The 26,352-nt window shown below is 44.6% G+C and overlaps 1 protein-coding gene across 14 annotated transcripts in view; it reads left to right on the top strand.

Moving 5' to 3' along the window:
* Positions 1-13,332, top strand: part of PALM2AKAP2 (PALM2 and AKAP2 fusion) — a 624,626-nt gene extending 611,294 nt beyond the window's left edge. For 13 of the 14 annotated variants that reach the window (XM_059925270.1, XM_059925268.1, XM_059925271.1 and 10 more), the window contains one exon: positions 9,380-13,332. In XM_059925270.1, coding sequence (XP_059781253.1) covers positions 9,380-9,478 — 99 coding nt within the window. In that variant the 3' untranslated portion in view covers positions 9,479-13,332. The remainder of the gene's footprint in view (positions 1-9,379) is intronic. The other variant, XM_059925274.1, reaches the window with a different exon arrangement.
* Positions 13,333-26,352: the final 13,020 nt, after the last annotated feature.

The raw sequence follows: 26,352 nt of genomic DNA on the forward strand, positions 1-26,352 counted from the left end.
GCCTGTTGTCCTGGCGTAATTATTAATAGCATCTCCTTTCCCTCTTAAAAGTGCCCCAGTTTGGATGCTAAATGATTTGGTCACCTTAAACTTGAACGCGGTGGGGCTCACAGTAGGAATTCCATGCTGATTCACTGCCTCTCATATCCAAGTTGGCTGAGTTAAAGGTTTTCTGGAGTTGAAGCCAGATACTGAACACTTAGTGGTAAAGAAAGCAAGCAAACACGCCTATGGCAGCTGAATGACCCACTTGGTGTGTCTCAGCCTCCTCTCACTTAGGTTTGTACCTAAATTGCTTGGAACACTGGCCCAGCTCCTCTGCTGGGCTGGAATATTTCTGGGCTGTTCCCTGTATTGTACAGTGGGATGGGCCTGGCCCTTGATGGCTGCTGCTGAGGTTTCAACTGCTGGGGCTCCTTCTCTGAGCCTGTAGGACCTTTTCTGTCCATGAAGTCACTTTATCTGGCTCTTCTTTTCAGCCCTTTTTAGGTATTTTCTGGAGTCTGTGACCACCTTGAAGCTTAGGGCTATAAGGGGCTTTTCTTCAATGATTCCACACCATACATCAGCAGCTTTGGTGGAAGTTAGCTGGGATGTGTAGATGGGGAAGAACCAATGGACCACTTTGCCAGTGACCCAGCTGAGTGATTTGGAAGCACACTCTCTATATCTCTTGTGCATGCCTTTTGTGTTGAAGTGCAGGTGTTAGGGGAAAACACCATACCCAGAAGTGAAGTTACTCATTTCATAGGCAGAGGCTGACCAACTGACACTCAGGAAGCCACCTGGCGAACGTCAACTAGGTTGGATTTCCCCTTTTCATGAAGGAAGCTGCTTAGAATCAGCCTTTTAACATACCGGTTGCCCTTCACTTACACAGTGAAGTGAGAGCCTCCTGTCTCTGTTTTTCTCAAGTAAATTAACATTTTGGATAAGAAAGAAACCTACTAAACTAATCAAGCTGTTAATATCCCCAGATCTCAAATTCAAGGCCAAGTGTTCTGCACTGTTGTGGATATTACAAGAGAACCAAGTTTGTTGCTGTTGAAAATTCTTAGGAACAGAAAAAAAAAATCTATCCAACCCACTATATCCTCTTTTAAGAGACCCAAATCTGGAAAAAACAAAAGGCCCCAAAAAAACATACTTCAATTGCTTCTAAAGCAATATATGCTCATCAGTGAGACTTCATTTCAGAGCCGCCTGTTAACCTATCTTAGTTCTTTTGATTCAGGGGATCTTTCTGTTGTGTCGTCATCAATCACTGGAGAATATGTTGACGTTTACCTTTAGGAATAAACAAGCCTTCATCTCTTTTCCTAGCTGACCTGTGGCCCCTTCTTTAATGGCCTCTCATAGCAGAAGGATAACCATAGGGAACACATGGATGGCTTGAAGCTTGAGTTGTGTAACTGGCTTCCCTGCTCCAAAAGCTGGTAGTTCTGTTCTCCTGGCTTCATCCACATACACTATCCTCAGGGCAAGTTGTGGCTTCTTAGATCCTCCACCCTCTATGAACCTCCCTTGGCCCACCTGGGTCCAGTGTCACCCGGCACTTCCACCTGCCAATATTCCTTCCAAAAAGTCAGTTGGCAGCATTTATGAGTCCCTCACGCGTGATCAGGACCCAACCACGTGTTCACCCATAGGAAGCAGCAAGCTCTTTCTGAATTGAATGAGAGGCATTCTTATTTGCTGTACTTCCCAAGGAGAAGGTAGACTTCAAAACAACGTGGGGTAATTGGGATGTATGCATAGTGATGCGCTGGGTACAATGACGTCAGTGAGCGTGAAGGAGAGAAGGAGAAAGAGAGGGAAGGCAAATGAAGCTGTGCCCGCAGTTTCCATGAGTAGCTTTCACCAACCTGTCTGGGAAAGAAAACCGATCCTCACCATCAGAACAGGTACAGCATGCCTCCGCCCCAGAGCAGTGATGGTGTCTGGAGTGTCCTGTCCCCAGTTTAGGACCCTTCCACTTTCCCACTCGATAAAATATCACCTGCAGGACAGGAGGGAGGCCTCTGGCTCACGGGGTCCCTGCCAGGAGGTGGGGTGGGGACAACCGCACAGTATTTAGTGGTTTTTTTCACGTTCTTAGCTGGCCTCTCTCCTGCTGAAAGCCAAGTGAGGGCTCAGAGAATGACGGAAGATGGAACATTAAATCATGAATCTCTCTCTGGGAATATCTGCCCAGGAGTCACTATAGTAGTCATATGAAGTCAGCTGTGGATGTTGTGCTTCCTTTTGCAGTTGGTGACAAAGTCAATGACAAGGAACCAGAAAAAGCCCCTTTTCTGAAAAGGTTACCCCCAAACGGCCATTCTTGTTCCCAGCTCAGGCCTTGAGCAGGATAACCCTTGAGTAGCGACAGTCTTCATCCGCCGGGGCTGGCTTCCTTGTTCTGCATGGTGTGGTCACTGATGAGTGTCTCCATGCTGCAGGCTGAGCCAGGCTCTACCTCTTAAGGGACCCCTTGGCTAACCTGGGGGTAGGAGGATTGCTAACCTCCACCCACACGCCTTACCCTGGGCTGTATCCCAGCCTATACAGGGCCTTTGTGAGAATTAGCAAAAGGCACCCTTTTTCAGAACTCCGTGTGGATGCAGTCCTGCACCAGCTACACGGTCAGTGAGGGGAGTCGGGGGTCTGAGCTTCAACCCCATCCATTCCCCCAGCCTGGTGTTTTTGTGCAACACACACACTGCCCACCCAGATGCAACCGTCCTGCTCTTAGTGTAGGTTTCTTTTATCTGGAAATGTTATCTTAAGTGGAAATGTCCCCTTATCTGGGCCTGCTGCCATCTCTGGTCAGTCATGCAACTCATAATGGCCTGATGAATCATAGTTTCCTGTAGGGTTTCTTGGTACCTTGCAAAGAAAGGATACTGAGGCAACACTGTTTTTCTGGCCAGTTTCCCCCGCCCCAACCTGACCTGAGCCTCAGAAGACAATGAGTTCTTGAGTCAGTGGTGCTCTTGAACTTGTTTGGTAGATTTGCTTTCCCTTTCTCAGTTGAGGGGATGCTGGGCTGAGTCCAGATTACAGCCTCCTGGACATTGAGCCCCATCCTTCCTCCTCGCACAGAATCTAGGTGGGTTTTTCCTGTGTTCTCTTTCTTTCTCTTTTGCCCCCAGAATAGTTACTGAGAGGGCTTTCAGCCTTCCCTGCCTGTCTTGGAATAAAAGAAGGCCTCTTTGGTTCCTGGGTTAAGTCCAAGCTGGGGGCTGGCGGTCACTGCTTTTCCAAGAATTCCTGGCACACACTTCCTTCTAGACCAGGACACCCTTTGGGAGTTCTAGCCCCACTCTCACTGGGTGGGTGGAGGAAGCCCGTCTGGCTCCAGTGCCCACCCCCGCCACCGCAGGCTGTATGGGAAGCTCAGCCAACATCAGTGATGCTTTGTGCCCCCAGCTCTCTCGGGTTCTCCCACATGCCCTGGGAAGGTGCAGAGGAGAGGAGCGCTCCACATTTATCAGCCCCCGGTCATCAGTCTGATCATTACAGAGCTGTGATTTTTAAGTGCAATACCCAAGAAGCAGTCAGTGATCACAGACATATGATCGCCCCTATCCAGTCTGTGGTCACCATGCCAGAAACCAATCAGTGCCTCTAAAGTCCGGCAGTGTAAATGCAAGGTCATGACCACTATTCTGGAGGAGGCTGTCCAAAGTCAGTCCTTCTCACTCATTACCCACAGCCGGGCATATTTTCTCTGAGCTTTTCTTGTAGTGACTTTTAGTTTCCTTTATAGGAACTAAAGGATAATTTTAGTTCCTACTTAATCACTCCACTTTCAGGAACTTACTTAGGACCCCCAAGGTAGTGATGAGGGAGGCTGCTTGGTCTCCCTTGGCAGTGCCATCCTTAGATCAGCTTCAGAGAATCTGCCTCTGCAAACCTCGCATTCAAACCATCCCCTGTCTGTGGTTAGGGTCTTCTTTTCGTGGGACAACAGGCTACAAGACTACTTTGGGGTTCAGAGACGCCTACAGGCAGGGGAAGGGCTGTTTGTCCACAGATGGCAATAGATTCTAACGAATCCAAAATGACCCTTAAGGATCTTGCTGGTGGGCAGCTGGTTGCATACAACCCGGGCGGAAAGAATCTTGTTAATTCAAAGCACAGAAGATGGAAGCAACAAATCTTGAATTAACAAAGTATGGCTTATCTGATATTTTTATGAAGGAATAATAGGGTATCTACTTGCTGCAAAAGATACAGACTTTTAAATAAACGAATATCAGATGAAGCAAGTCTTGGTGTGGGTGTGTCCTGGTCTCCTGATGTTACTTCCCCTCTTGTGTCCCCTCCCCCCCTCACCGGCGCGATGCCAGTTCCCAGCTGGGGGGTGTTTTGTGAGTGTGTCTCTGCCATGTACTAACCCTGGTTTTTCCCTCTCTGCCAGTACACCTCTAAGTTACTGTCTTGCAAGGTGACTTCCGAGGTACTTTTCCACTTGTTTGTCTTGGTCTTCTTGCATGCCTGACCCAGGTGCATGTTGTCGTGGTTTGCCATTTCCTCATGGGTTTTTCTCCCTGCCTTTTCTGAATGGGGTGATTGCCTTGAAATGTTAGCGTCCATGCAACAGTGGTACACGTGGCTGTGCTTTGCTGTGCTGTGCTCTGGGTTGGAGAAGATTCTGTCCTGCTCATGGATCTGGAAGATGTTTGGACTAGAGGGTACAACCAGTGGGCTATTTGGATTTTTGTTTGTTTCTTTCTTCAGGCGCTGATAGCAAATCTACTCTGGTCTGGTTAGAAAATCATGCAGCTCAAGAGGACTGGGCTGTCGGTTCGGATCAGTCCTTTGTTTACCTTAACACAAACCCAGAGAGCTCCATGCCATCACTTTAGGGTAACTTATTCCTACTGTGAACCAACTCAGTTCCCCCTCCCCTCCATCTTTAAACCTGTATTTTTGGTTTGGAAGCTTCTTTAAGCATTGGATTTCCCCCCAAGCCTCCTCCTTTCCCCTACAACTTCCCTTTACACAGATTTCACAAACCTGTGCTATGAAAAAGCACAATATTTTTTATTTTTCCCATTTTTTCCACATATATATTGACTTATTTATATACTATGAGAAAGCATACTGGCTTTTATATTTTTTATTTCTAGAGCATTGTATTATTTTTATTTTAAAAGAATTATTGTAAATATAGAGAATTGTAGAGAATCATTTATTCATTCACCTGGTTAACAATTTATCGAGATCCTACTACACATCGGGCACTTTCTGGGTTCTAAGGAGACAGCAGTCACCTGAACAATGTCCCTGATGCCATGGGGCTGGCATTCCAATGTGTCAAGGCTATGGCAGAGTAAAATAATAAAGCCCCCTAGCCAGCTTTGTGCATTATTATCATTTCATAATATTTGCTTAATATTTTAAAAAGAAATTAATATTGCAAATACCATTCAAGCCCTCTTGTTACTTCTCCCAGCTCCCATTTCTTTCTCTCTTGAGAGGGAATTTTTCTGGAGTTGGTGTTGATTGTTTCCATGCATGTTTTTATCCTTATACTACATATGTCTATGTACATAAATTATATCTAATGGTTTTGCATGTTTTAGAACTTTCTATAAATATATCATGTTGTAGTATCCTGTACTCTTTATTCTGTCTGCATCATTTTTAGATGGGTCCATGTTGATACTTATGGCTCTAGTTCACTCATTATAATTGCCATATATAGTATTCCATTGAATAAATACATATCTATTTATTCATTCTTCCAGTGATGGAAATGTAGGTTGTATCTTTTCTTTGCCATTACAAACAATGAGTCAATGAATGTTATTTTACACAGCTCTTTGTGTGACCTATGGAAGAAAGTCTCTAAATATATCTAGGGGTAAAAGTACTGGTTATAGGGCTTACACATCCTCACGTTCACTACCTATTGCAAACTACTCTTCAAACTGGCTGTGCTAACCTATAGCACAATATATATTTTACATCTCCATATTTAGCAAAATAATTATGGTTAACTATAGACATGAGCTGATGATTATCAGTAGTTTTGTTTCACAAAGTGTAAAATGAATATTGAAAATATCATTACATGGACCTTCCTCAGTGTCTAATTGTGGTTCTCAGTGAGGAAATGCTGGTTTAAGAATTAGACCCTAAGCCCACATCCCCTTGGAGTCAACATAAGATTGAAGAAAATCTGGTCAAATACATCCAAGGAAGATAAGACTGGGCCCTGTCTGCCTTCAGTGGAAGATATGAGGGATAAAATATTAATATAAATATTATTTAACATATCTGTCTTTTGTTTAATATCCCCAAATAAAATTATCTAGGTTGATTGCTGCTCAAACTGAAGTGATTCACTTGAATTCCCTAAGCATCGGAGAGAAAAATTAATACTAGAGGATTGTTCAAAGAGAATTGATTTTCTTTTTCTCCCACCAGACCTAAATCTGAATTAATTTGTGAAAATGATAAAACCTTAAATCAGGTCTATTTTTTTTTTTTTTAATGTTTTTCTCTCTCCATTCCTATGGAGAGTATTTATTGCCCTTTCTGATGCTTCTTCCTCCATACTCCCCCCAGCCACTGAGCAGCCGTGGAACATGCTGGCCCAGAGCATCGACTCTGCACCCAGAGTTCTGGGTTCAGATGTTAGCTCTTCCTCCTTCTAACTGATGTTAGTCAGATTATTGAAACCTCTCTGTGCTTCAGCTTCTTCATATGTGAAATGCATAGTATGAATCCCATAGAACAGTAGTGAGGATTAAAACCGTAGCTGGTTCATGATTCCCTGGTATGTAAGTGTTTACTATTACCAGAGCCCCAGAGGCAAGTGCTTTTTTTTAACCCAGAAAGAAAAGGAGTGGACTTTAGGAAATAAAGTTAATATGTAGAAATCTAGAACAAAAGTTCTAGATTTGCTAGAGCTTTACACACACACACACACACACACACACACACACTCACTCACACACACAGTACTCTGAATTAATTGTGGAATAAATGCTCATTCACATACCTTCCCCGAGGGCTTGGCTTTTTGAATCTTCAAAAGGTCAGTTGGAGGAGGGAAGAAACTGTTCTATACTGAACATGAAGCACTGTGCCCGACACTTGGTAGGAACCCAATAAATAGCTATAAGATGGATGGACAGATGGATTGAAATGGGTTCCCAAAGAACAGAGTAAATTAAATTTTTTCAAGATGATTGAGAATTAAAATAGGGCCCAAATACAAGACAAGGGACATCTGAAATTGATGGGGACTATTTTTTTCAGAACCTTAGATTTATTTTTAGCTCTTATGTAAACCTTTCAGTTTGTATGTACAGTCTGCAAGGCAAACATATGACTGTTTTACACAATGTGGAGCTCCTTGTCAAAACGTCTTATGTTTGAATACCACTTGATTGCTTATAAAGCCCTTTCACATGATGAGAGAAATACGTAGTTATTGTTTAAGAATTTGCTATGCCCTGGAAACTTTGGTAAATTCTTTGCCTCATTTATTCCTTAGACCACCTCGGTACTGTAGTTTTTATTATTCCCTTTTTACATATAAGGAAACTGAGGCACAGGGTAATAAACTTTCCCAAGGTCCCATAGTTACTAGGATTTAAACTTAGACCTGCCTGGACTTCAGAGGCTGCATTGCTTCCTGAGAGAGCCTGTGAAATAGGGCAGGTGTTGTGTCCGTTTTACAGATAAAGGAAGTTGAGACTCAAGATGCCATGAACGACAGCACATGTTCCAGGCACAGAGCTGGAAACAAAGCTCAGGACTTGCAATTCCAGTTCCTCACTGCCTTCCAGTACCATGTTACCAGGCCTTGACCAGAAGATTCCACTGTTTAACTCTACCAGACTTGGAGACGTGCTTTCCTCCTACTGATTTCTTATTCTTAGATGTTGACTAGGTGACCATGATATGTTTACACACCAACACTTTAGGGCATGGCTTACGTGCTTCCCGGTGAACATTCCTTCAGGAGACATGACTTGAGTTGTGTCCTACACATCCGGTCAAAGCCGTCCCTGCTAGGAGGACTGGGGAAGCCTTCCTGGAGCAAAGACACTGCAGCTCTGGGAAGTCCATGCATTTGTCAGAGGTGCAGAGAAGCAAGTTGAGATGGCCTGCTCCCTCCCAGACCTTTAATCTGACCAGAATTTGCTTATGTCTGGGCTCCCATCACTGCCAGTAAACCTGCCTCTCCTTGCTTCTCTGGAGTTGCCAGCATCTCTGTCCCTTGCCAGAATGATTGTTCTCAGAATAAGCAAAGACTTCATCGCCTGTTGGTTGGATAACCAACCAGTGTTGGCTCTGCTAGACTTTAAATTCAGAAACTGCACATCCTAAGCTAATGCCACAGTCATTTAACTGGTTGGCATGCAGGGGCTTGCTTTCGGTGCAGTATCATGAAATTGAGCCATTTCTCCTGCGTTGGCAACCTAAATGTCATTCATCTGGATGTCATCTGGACCAAACTCAAGCTGGAGCAGACTGGCGAAGGATCCCCCCTGGGGTCCACAGACTCTTCTGGGGAGCCGGAGGGAGGGTGGCCTCACGCCGATGGTGGTGAGCCTATTTGTCCTTGATGTTGTCACCTTTCTCTTCCTTTACTAGCACCTGTGGCCCTGAAGTTACATCAAAATGCTCAGATTCCATTTTTTTAGTGGCCTGAGAAGCTCTTTTTCTTTTCACTTAATTCCTCTTTCAAGCGTAATTATACCAAAGTAGATTTTTGTGGTATAAATATGATCACAGCTTATGTAGGTCCACAAAGCTTGGTGGAATGAATTCACACTGGTTCAGTTGTTTGGAATTACTTTCCCGTCTGCTTGTTTATGAAGAGACCAAGACTGTCCATAGCTGTGCTGTCCAGTATGGTAGTCACTATTTCCATGAAGCTATTGAAGTTAAAATTAATTAAAATCAGATATTTAGTTTCTCAGTCACACTAGCCATATTTCAAATGCTCAATAGCCATGTGTGGCTCGTGGCTGCCATATTGGATAGCGCAGATACAGATCACTGCCATCAGACTGCGCTGATCGGTAGCATGGAGCGATGCACTTCGTTATCTAAAAACTTGATGCAGAGTCAGGTCTAGTTCAACGAAACTTGCAGAACACTTCAGGAAAATTAAATCTCTCTGTACTGAAAACGATGGGTCAAATAGCAAGTGAACTTTGGCTCTGAGGTGAATGCTACCCAGAACCTCCCATCCCGCCACCTTTACTTTCACATCTCTCCTACCTCCCAGCCGTACCAGACGCTTTACCACTTTCCCCCTCATTAGATGCTGTTGGGAGAGGGAAAGGAGGAAGGAAACAGAGAAGCTGGTTTGTGTTCATAATGAACAATCATGAACTCTGCGTAATTTTTTTCCCTCTCTCTTCAGGTCCTTGAGGCCACACGGGTTAATCGAAGAAAGAGCGCATTGGCCTTGCGCTGGGAGGCGGGGATCTATGCCAACCAAGAGGAAGAGGACAATGAATAATCAACTTCCTTCCACCCAGGAAGCTTCTTTGGTGCTTGGGTTCCCAAGAAACCAAGAAATCAACACATCAAAGCATTTTAATAGAATATTTATTAAAGTGCAAACAAACTCGGCAATCCTTATGCAGACCAGAAGTTGCAATGTACAATGATGAAAAATCAAGTGAAAAAAGAAGCCCACCCATCAAACACGAACTCCCGGGAGTCAAAAGAGAAAGGATTTTTTTTTTTGTAACTCAAAGAATCCCCTGGGTGGACCACAGTTGATCCAAAAGGACAAAGAAGTTACAAGCAAATTGACATGGTTGCTACAGGCAGAACCAAGACTAGCCTGTCTGGGTGATGAGGCAAACAGTGGTAATGTGGCCATTTGGAGAAGCCACAGAGCTGGTGCCATCCACCCAGCAGAGGATATTTCCCTGTGCCTGCACCGGTCTCCACCCATCATAGCATCAGAGGTGTTGGACTAACCCCATTTACTCCAGCAGCTATAAAATAACGCTTCTCTCTCTATTTGCCCAGAAGAGGCAACTATGGTTCCATGCCTCTTCCGTTTAATTGTTTTGAATTGGGAGCAATTAAGGATCGCAATCCATATTTTGAAGACAAGATTTCTTCATGTTGCAAACACAACCTGTTCTGCATTAGGAGGTTGAGGAAGGGGGGAGAAAGCCAAACCAAATGGATTATTTTAGCTTTAGGATCTTGTCTGCTTATGATATTGACTGAGCTGCAGTTTATGAGAACACATTTTCACAATTCTGTTTCTTTATATGAAAATTATATTTAGTGGGCAACAACTATTTTTATGATGGGATGGGGGAATATATCCATGTATAAAACCTATACACATTGAACAGCTTGGTTCAAGAGGGGAGGGGTATTTTTAGAGTGGTAATAATTGAAAAAAGGGCGAACTCTGCCTTAGAGAGGTAGATGATGAGAAATAAAGAGGTGTTTATAACTATATTTTATATGTAAAGTGGACCTTCAGGGGAGTAGGAAGAATGATATTTTGGATCAATCAGAAGGAAACAGTAAAGAAAGCTCACGAAAGGTAGAGAGAGAAGAAGGGAGGGAGAAAGTGTGGGAAAATAAGGAAGTTAGAGATATTTTTTCTGAGCAACCAGTATTTTTCAGGATGAGACAGAGAAAAATACAGAATAGAAACTTAAGTGCAGGCTTAGGTTCAGCTACAAATCCTAAAGGTGGTGTGCGTGCGTGTGTGTGTGTGTACACATGCCTTTGTGTATGTGTGCAAAGCGCATGTGTGCTCATGAGTAAGGGTGTGTGTGTGTGAGAATTAAAATTCCAGAATGATCATGGGACAAGGGTGTTCACTTATTTCCTCCAAAGCTGTTTGCCAGCGTCAGGAGTGAGTGAGAATTTCTTTTTTATGAAAAGGATATAGAGGCTCCGAGCTGTTGCAGTATTTGTAATATTAAATTGACCTAACATGGTATTTGCATGAGTCACAATGGCAAAGTTTTGAGCAGTTTTGTAATTTGACATTTAGGAAAGTATCGTATTTATTCTCATGCTTTGTATTCACGCTTAGTATACGCTAAAGGATGCCAGCTTTACTCTTTCTGTCATTTAAAGCAATATGATAAGGGTATTCAATCATTGAATGCCCTCAATTTCTGGATGAGAAATTTTTCAGTTCTGGCCATGAGAAAAAAACTGACCAGCCTTCTTTTTTTCCGTCCCCTTTGTTTTAAAACTGTGGTTTTAAAAAAAGCAATAAGTAAGTCAGACCTCACTAAAATTCATTTTTGTTTTTATGTCTTTATGTCATAAGCGCTAATGTGTTGTTCTGACAAGTAGCAGTTCCACCAAATTTGTATGTAGATGTCATGCACATTATCTTTGCTTCTTTTATTAGACTAGTGTGTCAACGTTAGGGGAAAGTTTATTCATAAACAGGTGGTGGACACAAAGTAAAAAATGGAACTCTCTGATAACTTACAAGGATCCTTTGAAACTGCCAAGGGAACCTGCAATTTGAAGCCAAATTCTACAGATGGATAATTGGCGCCATCCTTATATGGTTCATGCTCCTGAACATTCTGAACGAATTGTCAACAAAATGTGCTAGACGCTGGGGATATGAAACAAACAAGATCCCTGCCGTTAGGAATTTATTTTCAGGTGGGAGAGGCTGGCATGGAGACAGACATTCCCAGGAAAATGAGATGAGGAGTCCTGACAGGTGAAATGGGGGCACCCAGGAAGGAAGGGTGCTTTGTCTGAGGATTTCCAGCGTTCCCAAGACGGGCACGGGAATGAAAACAGATGCGTCAGCAGCATCGTGTGGCCCAGGGATGCAGGAGCTGCTAGGATGCCTGGAGAAGAGAATGGTTCTGTGGGTTGCACAAAAAGTGAAACATGCTTCATGATTTCTGGACTAACTCTGGATCTGGTAGTGACCATAGACTTGATACAGATGAACTCCCCATCTTTCGCAAGAGGAAACAGTCCTCAGGACTTGCCTGAAGTTTTTGGTCCTGTTTTGAAGGAAACTGTGTACCCACCTTAAAACTACATTTGAGAAGAGAATGGGCAGCTGAAAAGAAAGCTTAGGAGGCCACACAATTCCTGGAATCGCTTTAGAGGCAGATAAGTTGGTCTTTGACTGCAGTTGATTGACCCAGACACACTTATTATGTAGAGTTATAGAGTCGGGATCCTTTGGTTCGCACTTTGGATAGGCAACAAATGCAGCGTTTCCGTGACTCTCTCACAGTCACAAAACCGTTTTAACTGTGGCCCCTACATCTCCATCATTTGCTTGTTCCCTTCTGCTGCCTTCTGATGACTGCTGCCCATTTCCTTGTTCCACTCACGTATCATCCTGTTAAAATGTAAATTAAAGTTCCCTTGGCGGAGCCAGATTTTCTCTGCGCTCTTGAGTTTTTTACTCATTTAAGAAACATTGGGCCATGGCTTTGTACATAGCACTGTGCTAGGCTCTGGGATCCCAAATGAACCCTTTTAACTTTGTGAAGATGCAGCAGACCCCTGGCGGAAGGTCATCCATGCCTAATCCATCGAGAAGAAGAGGCTTGTCCAAAAATTGGCCTCTGATGCTCATCCCTGCCCCCAAACAGCACACAAGCTTGTTAATCTCAGCTAGAACAGAGGTTTAGATTCTGTAGATGTTAAAAGCTTTCCTGAAAGTATTCCATTCCGCAGTGTTGATAGATGTTCACTTTCCTCTGGAACTGATTACTGACATTCCTTGGCTTTCTCATCCAGAAATTATGGGAACAGGGTCTGTCAGTGGCAGGAGGCTGGGCTGTGTCCTACGTGAATGACACATGCAGTTTCCTTGCCTCTTTACACTCATGCATGCCGCCCACCCTACAGTGACATATAAGCAGTATATAGATCAGTGTCCACATATATACACAACACACACACACACACACACACACAAGGCATAACGAGGAACACTAAGACAGTGTTGACTCTTGTCTCAGAAGACAAATAATTAAACATTTTTCCAACTAAAGAATGGATGTAATTAAACTATGTATTGAAAAAACATAGCCTACGTGTTTAGAGATGGTGACTATATCCAGTTGTAGTAACAGAACCAATTTCCTGAATTTTAAGCATTCAGTGAGTGAGCTGCCAACTTTGATTTTGTGTTCCTCTTTACCCAAATGACTTTTTTTTTTTTTTTTTCTTTTTTGGAGGAGGGGGCAAAAAGCAGCAATACTGTGTTTGAAAATGATACTCTGTATCTGGCTCTCCTGTGTATGTTAACCACTTCAATGTTATTATCCTGCTTCGGTTTTATAGTGATTGTGAGGCATTCAATGCAAGTATACAATTATTTTCTCATTAAAATCCAGTGTGTGTTGTGCTTTTATAAATGAGGGGCCCCTTGTTTGACTGTCGGGGGAGGTTGGAGGACCGAGCAGCCCAAGGGTAGCATGCCAGCGCTCTCGCCTCTGATTCCATGGGGCGACATCTGCTTCTTGCGTATTTGGAACCAAGAAAGCAGTACTAGCTGGCGGGGCAGACCTTTGACAGACTGTGCCCAATGCCTCCTTTGGCCATGTTGTCTCCAGCTGCCGTGGCTAGACCTGGAAACTCCGACAGGACCCACAGAAATGATACACATGCCTCTTGAGGTAGGTAGACTCCAAGGTCAAAGAGATGGTGGGGCAAACGGTAGGACAAACAGTAAAGCTCAAGCTTTGCACGTGGCTCTTAGGCTCTAATTTTTATTATTCATTCCATTCCCAGCACCTGTATTTGGCTCTCCTCTGAGGAATAGAGAATTTCGGACTTTACAGAGCATCTGAGACCACAGGTGAATCAGAAAGCTTCCTCCCCGACTTCTCCTGCCCTCTCTCCACTTCTTCCCCCCAACCCTGCAGTCTCCAGCCGCTCCACTCCGTCCCACATCTCAACTTGCGCCCGGACCTTCAGTTTCCTGCTCTTCCTTACCACCCGCTCGCCCGTCTCTCTTCCTAGGGTCTCCTTTCCAGCTGCCTCTTTCTCCATCTCTCCCCACTTACAGGACTTCTTCCAATCTTCCCTCACCCCACACCTCCCAGGCTTTCCAACCGTATTCTCCTGTTCTTCCATGTGGCATCATCTTCCAATCTCTCTCTGGTGAGAGTTCTGAATTTTGATGGGAAGGGGTGAGGTGGGGTGACAGGCCCCTTTGAAAACTGGATCAAACTCTAACAATAACGGATAACATTTGTGAAGCACTGAGAATGTGACAGGCACTTGCCGTGATTTCCACAAATGTAATCTATTTCTTACAACGCCATGGGGTGTGTACCCTTTTGGTTTTTGGGGGGGTGGTGGGATTTTTTTGGCTGCACCACGTGGCTTGCGGGATCTTAGTCCAGCAACCAGGGATCGAACCCGGGCCCCTGGCAGTGAGAGCGCTGAGTCCTGACCACTGGACTGCCGGGGAATTCCCTGGGGTGTACTATTTTGATTTCCATTTGACATGTCAGGAAACGGTTGCCATGGAGCTGGTAAACAGCAGCGCTTGCATTTGAACCTGGGCACTCTGCTTCAAGTGTTGCTCTTACCCACTCTTCCTGTAAAAATGCACATCGGCAACTTCACATACAAGGTCCAGTAGATCTGATGATGTGTGTGGGTCTGGGTGACCTCCTCCCACTATGCTCTCCAGGAGGAGGGGCTCTCATGGACCGAGGCCGAGGTCGTGATAGGGGCTCAAATCTTGGGGGAGAGCTGGGTTTTGGTGGCAGCAGCAAAGAAGTTTCTTTATTTGAATGAACTCCCTCTGGGCTCTTTCCTTTGGGATCAGCTCTCCCAGGAGATGGTGGGAGAAGATGACCGAGGCATCCCTGTTGCCAAAAAGGAACCAGAAGCGACTGCAAATGGGGTGATGAAAATGTGCTAAAATTGAATTATGATGACAGTTGCACAACTTTACATTTACTGAAAATCACTGAATTGTACACTTGGGAATGAGTACATTTTATGGTATGTAAATCTTACCACAGTGAAAGCTGTAGCAAAAAACAAAGGGATGAGGGAATCAAGGAACCAGAAGAAGAGTCCAGGGAAAGGAGGCAAGGAGGCCACACAGCCTCAGGTTGAAAGGAATGAGAGGAGTCATTCAGGCCAATATTTGGCCACCAGCTCACCAGCTAATCAGGAAGAAAGCTTGCTGTCCTAGGGGTGCCCCACAGGAACCAGGAGCAGTAGAGTTGTGATTGGCTGTGGATTCAGCGTCCTGGTCCTCTTTCCATCAGTCACTGCTAACACCTGGGGGACATCAGGCAGCGCTAGGTGAGTCAGGATACAAAGGACTGAGATTTGGTGGGCACTCAGGCTTTGTAAACGCAGGAGAGCGGGACGCAGGGTCTGATGTAGTCAGAGTAGAAAGAATTTAGGGGTGATTCTTACTGAGGAGGCTCTTCCCGAAAACCCACCAATGTGAGGCCTTAACCTCTGAGCAGAGGACAGGTATGCAGGCCTTTTGCTCTGTGATGTCAAGTATCAGTGGGGCGCCGGAGGGGGCCTGTGGCCACTACCCCCTAGTTCAACTCCCCTGGGGTTTTTTTCTTTTATTTCCTTTTTTTTTTTTTAAATTGAAGTATAGTTGATTTACAATGTTGTGTTAGTTTCAGGTATACAGCAAAGTGATTCAGTTATACATAATTTCTATTTCTTTCAGATTCTTTTCCCTCATAGATTATTACAAAATATTGAGTAGCGTTCCCTGTGCTATACAGTAGGTCCTTGTTGTATATTTTCTATATAGTCGTGTGTATATGTTAATCCCAAACTCCTAATTTATCCCTCCCCCCTTTCCCCTGTGGTAACCATAGCCATGTTTTCTGTGTCTGTGGGTCTGTTTCTGTTTTGTATATGAGTTCATTTGTATCATTCTTTTTTTTTTTTTTTAGATTCCACATCAACTCCCCTGGTTTTATTGGTGGCAAAGAGACTAATAATGAGGTTCCTTTGGAGCATTGGTCCTTTTAATCATGGGCTCCTTGGGTCACAAGAGGGTGGTGACTATAGCCTTCCCTGCACACAACCCACACAAAATTCAGAACTGGGCTGCTTGGGGGACAGAAAACAAATGGGGAATTAAAGGGAAGAATTCAAAAGTTTTGAAATGTACAAGATGACATTAAGGCAAAGAATGGGGCCTCGGGAAATACCTAGAGGTACCACACCAGCAATTTCTAAGTGTTACCCAAGCGTTCAGATGCCTTCTCTCAGAGAACATTTGCCTGATAAAGACTTTTTTTTTAAATTCCACCAAGATACAGTAATCTCACTGTCAGTTCATCTTGATGGTAGACTTACCCAGATGACTTGCTCCAAGTCCACAGGTGGTGGGCTCGCAACAAGTGGAGTGGATCTGTTGGTCTGCTAGAGACGTAAAATCACAAATCTTTCTTCCCCTTCTTCAGTTTTTCTCTGCCCTCTCATTTAGACAACCTCGGCCTCGGCCTCTGCCGTGGTCTTCAGCTAGTAACAGTGATTTGCCTCTGAGGAGAGCTGTTGTCAGACTTTTGAGAGGACCCCTGCATCACTTGGAGGGCTTCTTAAACACAGAATTGGACCCATACCCAGAGTTTCTGATTCAGAAGGGCTGGGGTGCAGCCCAAGAATTTTCTAACTAGTTTCCTGGAGATGCTGCTTCTGGTCCAAAGGACCTTGCTTTGAGAATCACTGGTCTGGAGTGTAAGTAATGAATAGGGCCTGGGCATACCACTTATGTTTGAAAACTTGGGGAATTGATGCAGGATTTATAAGCTGCAGATACAGCCACACGTGGTTTTGGGCTGGTTTTGAATATTTCTTGGGGGCAGTGTTTGCCCAGCACAGCAACTCACTACTTTGTGGGTCTTGGTGAAGCAGGACCAGGATTTCACTCAGACCCTTGAGTGAGGACCCTCTGACCAGGGCTGAGCAGATTCAGAAGAAAGTATATATGTTCAGACTTTAATTTCAGGGTGAGATCAAAGGATTCTTTAGAGTATTGGAAGAAGGTCTTATCGTGTAGGCTGATAACAATGTCAGGACTCAGTGGCAAATTTGTTTGAATAACGTGGTTGCATAATTTAAGATGAGATGCAAAGCAAGAGGTCATTCTGATTTGGTCTAGAGCAGCACTTCTCAATTCTGACTCCATCTGCATCACCTGGAGAGCTTTATGTTTTGGATTCAATTGGTCTGGGCTGGAGCCCAGGTGTTAATAGAAATTAAAAGCACCCCAGAGGACTCTAATACAGGGCAGGATTTGAGCATCCACTGTCCAGTGGTTCCGAACCCTGGCTGCACTACACATCAGGATCATCCAGGGTGGGTTTTTTTTTTTTAAGATATTGGTGCTTGGACCTCACCCCTAGATATTCTGGTCATTTTACCTAAAAGGGGGTCAGAACATGGGTTAGTTTTAGAAGCTCCTCAGGTGTTTCTAATGTGTAGCCAGGGTTGAGAATAGGGGGTAGACTAGGGGAGGAATGTGCTTGCTCCACGACCTGACCCACTTCAGAAAGCTCTTAGGGGTAACATCAAAGTGAAATGAGTAGAAGTCCTTGGAGGGGATGAACTGACCCATCTCATTGGTCCCAGGAGACAGAGCACAGTGTTGGTGACTGAGGGAGGGGCTTTGCAAAGGGGCTTTGTTGTTACTTCTGTGGAACTCTAGCTCTCTGCCCTCGAGGAAGCCTGCACGCTCAGGCTGATGGCGTGTCCAGATGGTAAACCTTTTAGGTTAAGTGAGGGACGAAAAGCCACAAGGGGGTGCCAGAGGCGTGCTCCAACCTGTAACAGGTGCACACGGAGTAAGAGCCGGAATGGACAAAAGGCCAAACACGCCACAAAATTATTTCTGGCAGGTGAAGCCATGACCATTTCCCCCATTTGTCCTGATAAGTGTTTGTCAATTTCCGTGGTGTAAATATTCCTATGATGGCTGCTTTGAAGATACCAACAGTTTAACAACCGGTTCTCAGAATTCCTGAATATTTAATAATTGGTGGAGAACAAAACTACTGTGACTAGAAGATGCCCAGGAGGACCTAGAAGTGTGGAGCTAGAGCCGAATTAATAAGAGACTTCTTAGCTTGGAATGGCTCTTACGAACCTGTCACAGCAGGTGGCCATCAGAGATACAGGATTCTGACCATCTCTTCTGATGATCATGATTAGTCCTAGATAGCAAAAACAAAAAACAAAAAAAAAAAACCCAGCCTAGGTCATGTGCCCACCCACCCCTGTTGCCAGGGTCTGTGACAGAGGAAGGGGAAGAAGAGATGCTGGGAAGACCAAATGTGTGATACAGTACAGTTTGTGTTGCAGACAATTTCCCAGTATCTCTGAGCAATTCCATTTTTACTGTGAGTGTCTCTCTGACAAGCGTTCAGCCTTTGGGATCAGGCAGGGGACTCAGGTTTGGACGCACCACTCTTTCAGTGGAACATTTGATTATTTGCGTTCTCTAGATCAGATTTCTGACTTATGGAGTTGCTATGAGAATTAAATAAGTTAGGTGTAAAGTGCTTGGTGAATGGTTGGTATAGATGTGCTCAGAGTTTCCTCCCTTTATTTTTTTATTTTTTATTTTATTTATTTTCTTCCAGTGTTATTGAGATATAACTGACATATAGCACTGTATAAGTTTAAGGTGTACAGCGTAATGATTTGACTTACATACATCGTGAAATGATTATCACAGTAAGTTTACTGAACATCCATCATCTATAGATACAAGATAAAAGAGAAAAACTATTTTTTCCTTGTGATGAGAACTCAGGATCTACTCTTAGCTTGTTAATTCCATGTATCATTTGTATGTTACATCCCTAGCTTGTTAATTCCATGTATCATTTGTATGTTACATCCCTAGTACTTATTTACTCCTCTCCCGCACACCTCCAGACTTCACTTCTTCTAAAGCCCTGCATTCAGTCAGCAAACACTTACTGAGTGCCGACTATGTGTCAAGCTCTGTGTATATGAGAACAAATTAAAATGGGGTTTGTTAGGATGGTTTCAGTTGGAATTGGGGGAGCTCTTCCTTAACATTGGGTTTGTGGGGACAAACCTCTTACAAGGTCAGGTAATGTTTCCACATCTGCCTACTAAATAGGGCCACCCAGTGGTCACCTGTACTGTCTTAGATGCTTTTAATTTTCCTTCTCACTGGGGAACCCATATACTTGTATTCTTTTGGGCAAGAGAAAACTATCCAAGTGATAAGATGTTTAGTAAATGCCAGAAAGACTGACTCTCATCAGTGGAGAGCCAGAGGGTGCTAGAAGCTTGCGAGGAGACATTTAGGAAGGAACTTCCCAAGATGAACACGAAGGCTACAGAATCACCTCATTGATCACGGGGAAGGTGGAGTTCATCTCACTGTTTTCAATGTTTTCCGTTCAAGATGCTCACCTTTGCCTGCAAGTATGGAATGTGGCCACTAGGTGGCAGTGGTTCTAAAGTAAAAGCAGCTTCCCCAGCCAAGAACCTTCCTAGGGGGTCAGGAGGAGGTTTCCCACTCTTCACACAAGCCAGGAATCTGTTGAGACCTACATATAGCTACTCCAAAAAACCCACAATGAAAACACCACTTGCACAATTAGACATGGAGGTCAAATGTGGCTCTTCATTTACGCTTACACTTCAGTGGAAAACGGATGGTTGCCACCAGATGGCAGCATACACCTGCACGCTTCCTCCATTCATGGCCCATAGTTTTTTTTTATTTAAACAGTTTTATTACGATGTAATTTATATACCATAAAGTTCTCCCATTTAAAGTGTACAATTCAAAGGTTCTTACTATGTTTAAAGAGTTGTGCAACCATCACCACAACCAATTTTAGAATACTTTCATCACCCTCAAAATAAATATTGTACCCTTTTAGCCATCACTCCCAATCCCTCGCCCTCCCCTACTCCTCCACTCCCCAGTACCAGGCAATGACTACTCTGCTTTCTGCCTCTATGGATTTGCCGGTTCTGGACATTTCAAATAAATGATATTATACAATATGTCTTCTTTTGTAAGTGGCTTCTTTCACTTAGCATAAGATTTTTGAGATTCCTCCATTTGTAGGCTGCATTAGTGTTTCATTCCTTTATTTTTGCCGAAAGATATTCAAATTTATGGATATACCATATTTTGTTTATCCATTCATCAGTTGACAGACCTTTGAATTGGCAAGCTTTTGTGTGGACATATGTTGTCAATTCTCTTTCAACCTAGGAGTGGAATTTCTGGGTCATGTGGTAGCTCTGTGTTTAATCTTGCAGGGAACTGCGTGGCCCATAGTTCTTAAGGGCTAGCTCTGCACCAGGCACTGTGCTGAGAACTTGACGTGGATTATTTCCTTCAGTTTTTACAACACTCCTTTGAGGCACCTACTATTAGTATCAGCTCCATTTTACAAATGGGGAAACTCGCACTCAGAGTGTTTGAATAACTGGCTCTGGGTGATATGATCAGGGGTGAGAGGAGGATTCAAAGCCAGGCAGGATTCTGCGCCAAAGCCTGTACTCTGACCGCCCAAACTTTCCTTCTCATCAACTTGATTCAATAGCAAACAAACCTCCAGTCGTGGTCCTGGGCCAGCTCTGCTTTCTCTTAGTAGAGCCCATCTTTAGCACAGACCAGCATCAAGAGGGAGATGGTACTGTGACAGTTGAAAATTGGGCTTGTATGCTGAAGTGGCAAAGGTGTGTGGATATGAGTGGGAGGTGGACAGTCTCTGTTAAAAGTAGCCACTGTCACTAAAAGCCAACACACCCTACAATTTTGGCTCTTCCCAACTGCTTCCCTGAGCACATAGGCATGTGGTCTGCCCTCTGAGTTATCACAAATACCTACTGAGTTATGTAAATGCTCTGGAGCATCCTAGAAATAATCTCCAGCTCTCCAGCCTGAAGCATCTGTTTTCCTTGGCTCTTAACTGTTCACACATTTTATGGAATCACCCCAATTCCAGGTGTCTGTTTCTGTATCGGGTAGGGTACAGGTAGATGTCAACAAAGTGACCCAATAATTAATTCACCAGCTGAAAAAAGAAGTTTATTCTTCTCTCACAGCACAGTCCAAGGGGGAAGCCTTTGAAGTCCGGGGGCAGTTTGTTTTAAGCCTCTTTTAGAGTCAAACTCTTCCCATCCTGTTCCTCGTCACCCTCAGGACCTGTTGTCACGGGCACGGTCCAGCCTTAGGAAGTGGTAAGACGCAGCAAAGCCATTTACTGAAAACCCAGGTGTGCCCATTCCCTGGCTCCTCAGTAGCTGTTAGGACAGACAGCAGACCAGCTTCTAGAGATTAATTAATAGTAATTCTAGGGGCTTCCCTGGTGGCGCAGTGGTTGGGACTCTGCCTGCCAACGCAGGGGACATGGGTTTGAGCCCTGGTCCGGGAGGATCCCCCATGCCGAGGAGCAACTAAGCCCGTGCGTCACAACTACTGAGCCCGCGTGCCTAGAGCCTGTGCTCTGCAACAAGAGAGGCCACCGCAATGAGAAGCTCGTGCACGGCAACGAAGAGTAGCCCCTGCTCGTAGCAACTAGAGAAAGCCTGCGCCCAGCAACGAAAACCCAACACAGCCCCAAAATAAATAAATAAAAATAATTCTAAAAAAAAAACAGTAAGTTTAGCGTTTCCACTGTGACCACACCCAATAAGTCCAAAGGAATAAGCTGTTAAAACTTGACTAAGTTTGCACGTCTTCCCTCATGACACAGTCCGCGTCTGGTTTATCTCTTCCCATATTTACAATTGCACAAACTGTGGGAAGAAGAATAGTTATCGGGACAGATGAACATAGAATAACTGTCCATTAGTCCTGAAAAGTCCTCTGGATGGATCGAGATATCCCCTGTATCTTAGCATAAAGGATAACGCATGTCTTCTCTTGCTACCCAAATATCACTTGAATACCCACGTTCCACAAATCCTGCACATCACAGGAGCAGAGTTGGCATGCTTAATGGGGACTAACGGGGAGTTTAGCCTGCGCTATGAAGCCACAAAAACACTCACTCACGGATACAAATAAGCTGATAGTGTTCAGACATCCCTCAGTCACATGACCTGCATCTCACTCAAGGGCAGCTGAGGAGGTCTTTTTGGAGCCTCTCAGGGTCATGCAGCTGCTTCTACTTGTACTGGTTTCTCTGACTTTGGTTGCAAGCCATATGGATTGACCTGAAGAAGATTCTGCTGGCTGCCATGTTGTTTAGTCTGGGTTAATCTCAGCGAGTCTGGAATGACCTCATGTTTATCTCCAGAGCTGCTGGAGCATGCCAGTGACCCTTAGCTGACACTGTAGAATGCATTAACTCAAGATAAGTGATGTTCTTTTCCCATAGGTTCATGAGTTGTTTCAGGGAGGGATGGACCAGCCTAGCCTGCCAGCAGCGCTTAGTAATAATACTTGGGTTTATGATATGCACCTGGTATTGGTGGAATCTGGGGGCTTTTGACATTTAAGGCTGGCCATGTATCTGGAATGTGCTTAGAGGACCAGCTCTCACTATAAAAAACCCCCACCACAAGTAGACTTGGGGCTTCTGGTTCTCAGGTGCTTTCCCTGAATGCTGATGGTGGTGACATGAGACCTGTACCACTCAGCTCTGGGAGGACAAAGAAGCCTGTGCCTGGGAGCGCCAGACCCCTTCCGATGCATCTCTCTCTCCTGTAGTGGCTGTATTGCGCCCTTGACCTTTAACAAGGTGGTCTGAGTATAAATTGAACTGTGAGTCCTTTCAGCAATAGAATAGTTAAGGTAATTAATGTGCAATTAACACACATAGCTTCTTGATGCACCTTCATGCTCCTAATCTTAATGGCACCTAAACCACCTGCTTGCCAGGTGCACTTGGTCCTTGGCAATCTGTCCGGGGACTTGGAAAGGCAAAGGCTCATTATAAGGGAAATGAGGAGGGTTCTCAACAGTAACACTCTGGGTTTCGTAAATGTTACCAAAAAGAATTCAGGTGATCTTCTTTACTTGTAAGTGAGAGGTAAAAGCACAAAGCCCACTCCAGGCAGACAGAGGAAAGTGAGGACTGGGCAGGTGGAGGCAAGTACAAGTTATCTAATGTCAGAACTTTTCAAGTCCCATCACTCATAGACTTTGCCCAGGTCCACTTGAGCCTACATCAAAAGTGGAGGAAAAATAAGTTTGGGAAGCAAAAGCGTAGAGAGGATTCTACTCTCAGAGTAAAGTATACAATTTCAGACTAAAGTATATCATTCCAGGAGCCCATTTAAAACAGGTCTTGGGTTTCAGGTGAGTAAGGCCGGATCTCTCATAGGGACTCAACCACCTGTACAGACGTGAGAGGGGACGCCATGGACCAGCTCTCTGAGGAGGAAGGCAGCTGCGAAAAGGGCTGAGTGCCCAGGACAGAGCCATGTGGATGGGACAGAGGAGGCAGTCAGAGAAGTCAAAGGGGAACCAGAAGGTTAGCTGGGCAAGCATACACAGTTTAAAAAATAATAATTTATTGAGGTGAAATTCACATAACATAAAATTAACCATCTTAAATTGCACAAGTCAGGATACTTGGGACACTCACAGTGCTCCAGAGCCACCACCTCTGGCTCGTTCCAAACATTTTCATCATCCCAAACAGAAACATCCCCAGAATCATTAAACAGTCACTCCCCATTCTCCCCAAGCCCCTGGTGACCACTGGTCTATGGATTCCCCTCTTCTGAACATTTCATATAAATGGAATCATATAATATGTGACCTTTTATGACTGGCTTCTCTCACTTAGCATAATGTTTTCAAGGTTCATCCATACTGTAGCATAAATCAGCACTTCTTTCCTTTTTAAGGCTGAATAATAGTACATTGTATGGGCAGATCATACTTAGTTTATCCGTCCATCCACTGGTAGCCATTTGAACTGTTTCCAGCACTTGGCTTTTGTGAATAGTGCGGCTCTGAACATGCGTGTACATGTACTTGTTTGAGTTTGTTTTCAATTGTTTTGGGCACACACCTAGGACTGGAATTGCAGGGTCATATGGTACTTCTATGTTTACCTTCATACATAACATTTTTTTCCTTTTTTAAAATTGAAGTATAGTTGATTTACAATGTTGTGTTAGTTTCAGGTGTACAGCAAAGTGATTCAGCTATATATATATATATATATATATATATAGTCTTTTTCAGATTCTTTTCCCTTATAGGTAATTACAAAATATTGAGTATAGTTCCCTGTGCTATACGGTAGGTCCTTTTTGATCATCTGTTTTATACATTGTAGTGTGTATATATTAACCCCAAACTCCAAATTTATTCCTCCCCCCTCTTTCCCCTTTGGTAACTGTAAGTTTGTTTTCTATGTCTGTGGGTCTATTTCTGTTTTGTAGATAAGTTCATTTGTATCATTTTTTTTAGATTCCAAATATAAACTATATCATATGATATTTGTCTTTGACTTACTGCACTTAGTATGATAATCTCTAGGTCCATCCATGTTGCTGCAAATGGCATTATTTCATTCTTTTTTATTACTGAGTAGTATTCCATTGTATTCATACCTAACTTTTAACGGTACCCACATCCGGAGTTGGCGATTAGAAGAGGGGAGAGTAGGGGAGGCTGTTTCTCCTTAAGCTGAGGGAAAAGGGATTTAAAGGAGCCCTCAAACAGCTTGTTAAACATTCTCTGGAGAGCGGGGGAAACGGGAGCTGGGATGCGGCACACCTGAGAACTATGAAGGGCTCCAGGTTATATAGCAGGCAGCTTCCCTAAGAGCACAGCGGAGAGAGGTTGTTTTGTGAGTTTGGCCTCCCTCCTGAACTGTGGGCACAAAGCATGGTGCCCGTTTCCCCAGGAGCAGAGATGGGCCTCCCATTCAAGAGGGATGGCGTGAGGTTTTCTTGGATCCCGTACACAAGGGCTGCCTGGAGTGGGGAGGGAAAAACGGCAGAAAGAAGCTGGAGGTTTACCCGTGCCTGCCGAGGAGCTGCAGACCGGTCCTAAGCAACCATTGGAGCAGAGATGCATTCTCCAGGTCAAAGGAAGATCCCGGCGCGATGAGAAGGTGAGTCTCCAAAGCCAGGAAAGAGAAAGTGTCGGCGGTTAATTCCATCCCTGCCCGTCTCGTGACAGTATTAATCAGGTAAGGTCCTACCTCACCTCCCTCCCTCCCAGCCCCTGCCCACTCCCAACCCTGGAGAGGACAGACACTCTCGAAGGAATTTTGGGACAGGAGCTAGAGCCCCAGGTGGGAGAGCAGCTCAAGGAGCTTCCCACCCGCTCCCGCTGTGGACATCCAGCCCAGGGCTGCGGAGGAAGAAGTGTTACCTTTGAACGAAGTCAGACTTTTTGTTTGTTTTGTAAATTACACCGGAGCGGGTGTATTCAGTGTTTTGTGACATAGAATGGCCAGGAGCGCTTTCCATTTCTCTGAGGGATCAGAACAGAAACAGGCCCAGCCATAAATTTCATCCATGGCTGCGGAAGGCAAACATAAAGTTGTGTGTGACAGTTTCCCATGAGTCGCGCGGTTCAATGCGTTTCAATGTTGTTACTTAACGTTCCTTTTAAGAACAAAGCACGTGACTTTCCTGTAAATCTGGCTTGCGGGAGGCGTTCAGAGCCTGGAAAAGGTGTGCTCTCTCTGTAACTGCTTGCTTGCTAATCACACCACACCAGCCTGGACTCAGCAAGGGAACACACTGCAGGACCTCACAGCCCGGGGGCTCTTGTAACGCAGGGGTGGGGGGCTCTAGGCCCTTCCTATGGGGCTTGTGGGGGGCAACGGTTCTTCCCCGTCGCCCCTTGCCCTCTTCAGCAGAGGCTAATAGGACTGCCATTCTTTCGACCAGAATAGGAAAGTGGGGCTGAAAGTTACTAAGTGAACTTGTCAAAATGGCATAGTCTCTCCAGAACCAGTGAGCAATTCTCCACATCTCTGTGCACATACTTAGGACAGTAATAGGGATAATTTTTGCTTAAAAAAAATCTACAAGAGGAAATCTACCAAGCGTGAGCCATCCATACCGATCACACATGGAGGCAGGGGACTCCCTGTATCATGACTAGTGGGCCTCTCACTTGAGCCTGCATCAGAATCACCTGGAGGACTCACTATAACAGACTGCTGGCCTCACCCGCAGACTCCCTGAGTCAGTGGGGAAGGGCGGGGCCGGGGAAGTTGCGTTTCTGACACATTCCCAGGTGACACCGATGCTGCTGATACACAGAACACGCTCTGGAACCGCGGAGCTGGATTAGAGGAGACTGGCTGGGCTGCCACTGGCGACCCCAAACCACTCTGAAACTAATCATTCTGAAATTTGTTTGAAGTGTCTCGAAAAACACTCTGAAAATAACTTTTTGCCCTCCCATCTCACCTCTGGCTAAATACC

This window comes from Balaenoptera ricei, chromosome 6 (assembly GCF_028023285.1).
Source record: "Balaenoptera ricei isolate mBalRic1 chromosome 6, mBalRic1.hap2, whole genome shotgun sequence".
NCBI classification, from domain to species: Eukaryota; Metazoa; Chordata; class Mammalia; order Artiodactyla; family Balaenopteridae; genus Balaenoptera; species Balaenoptera ricei.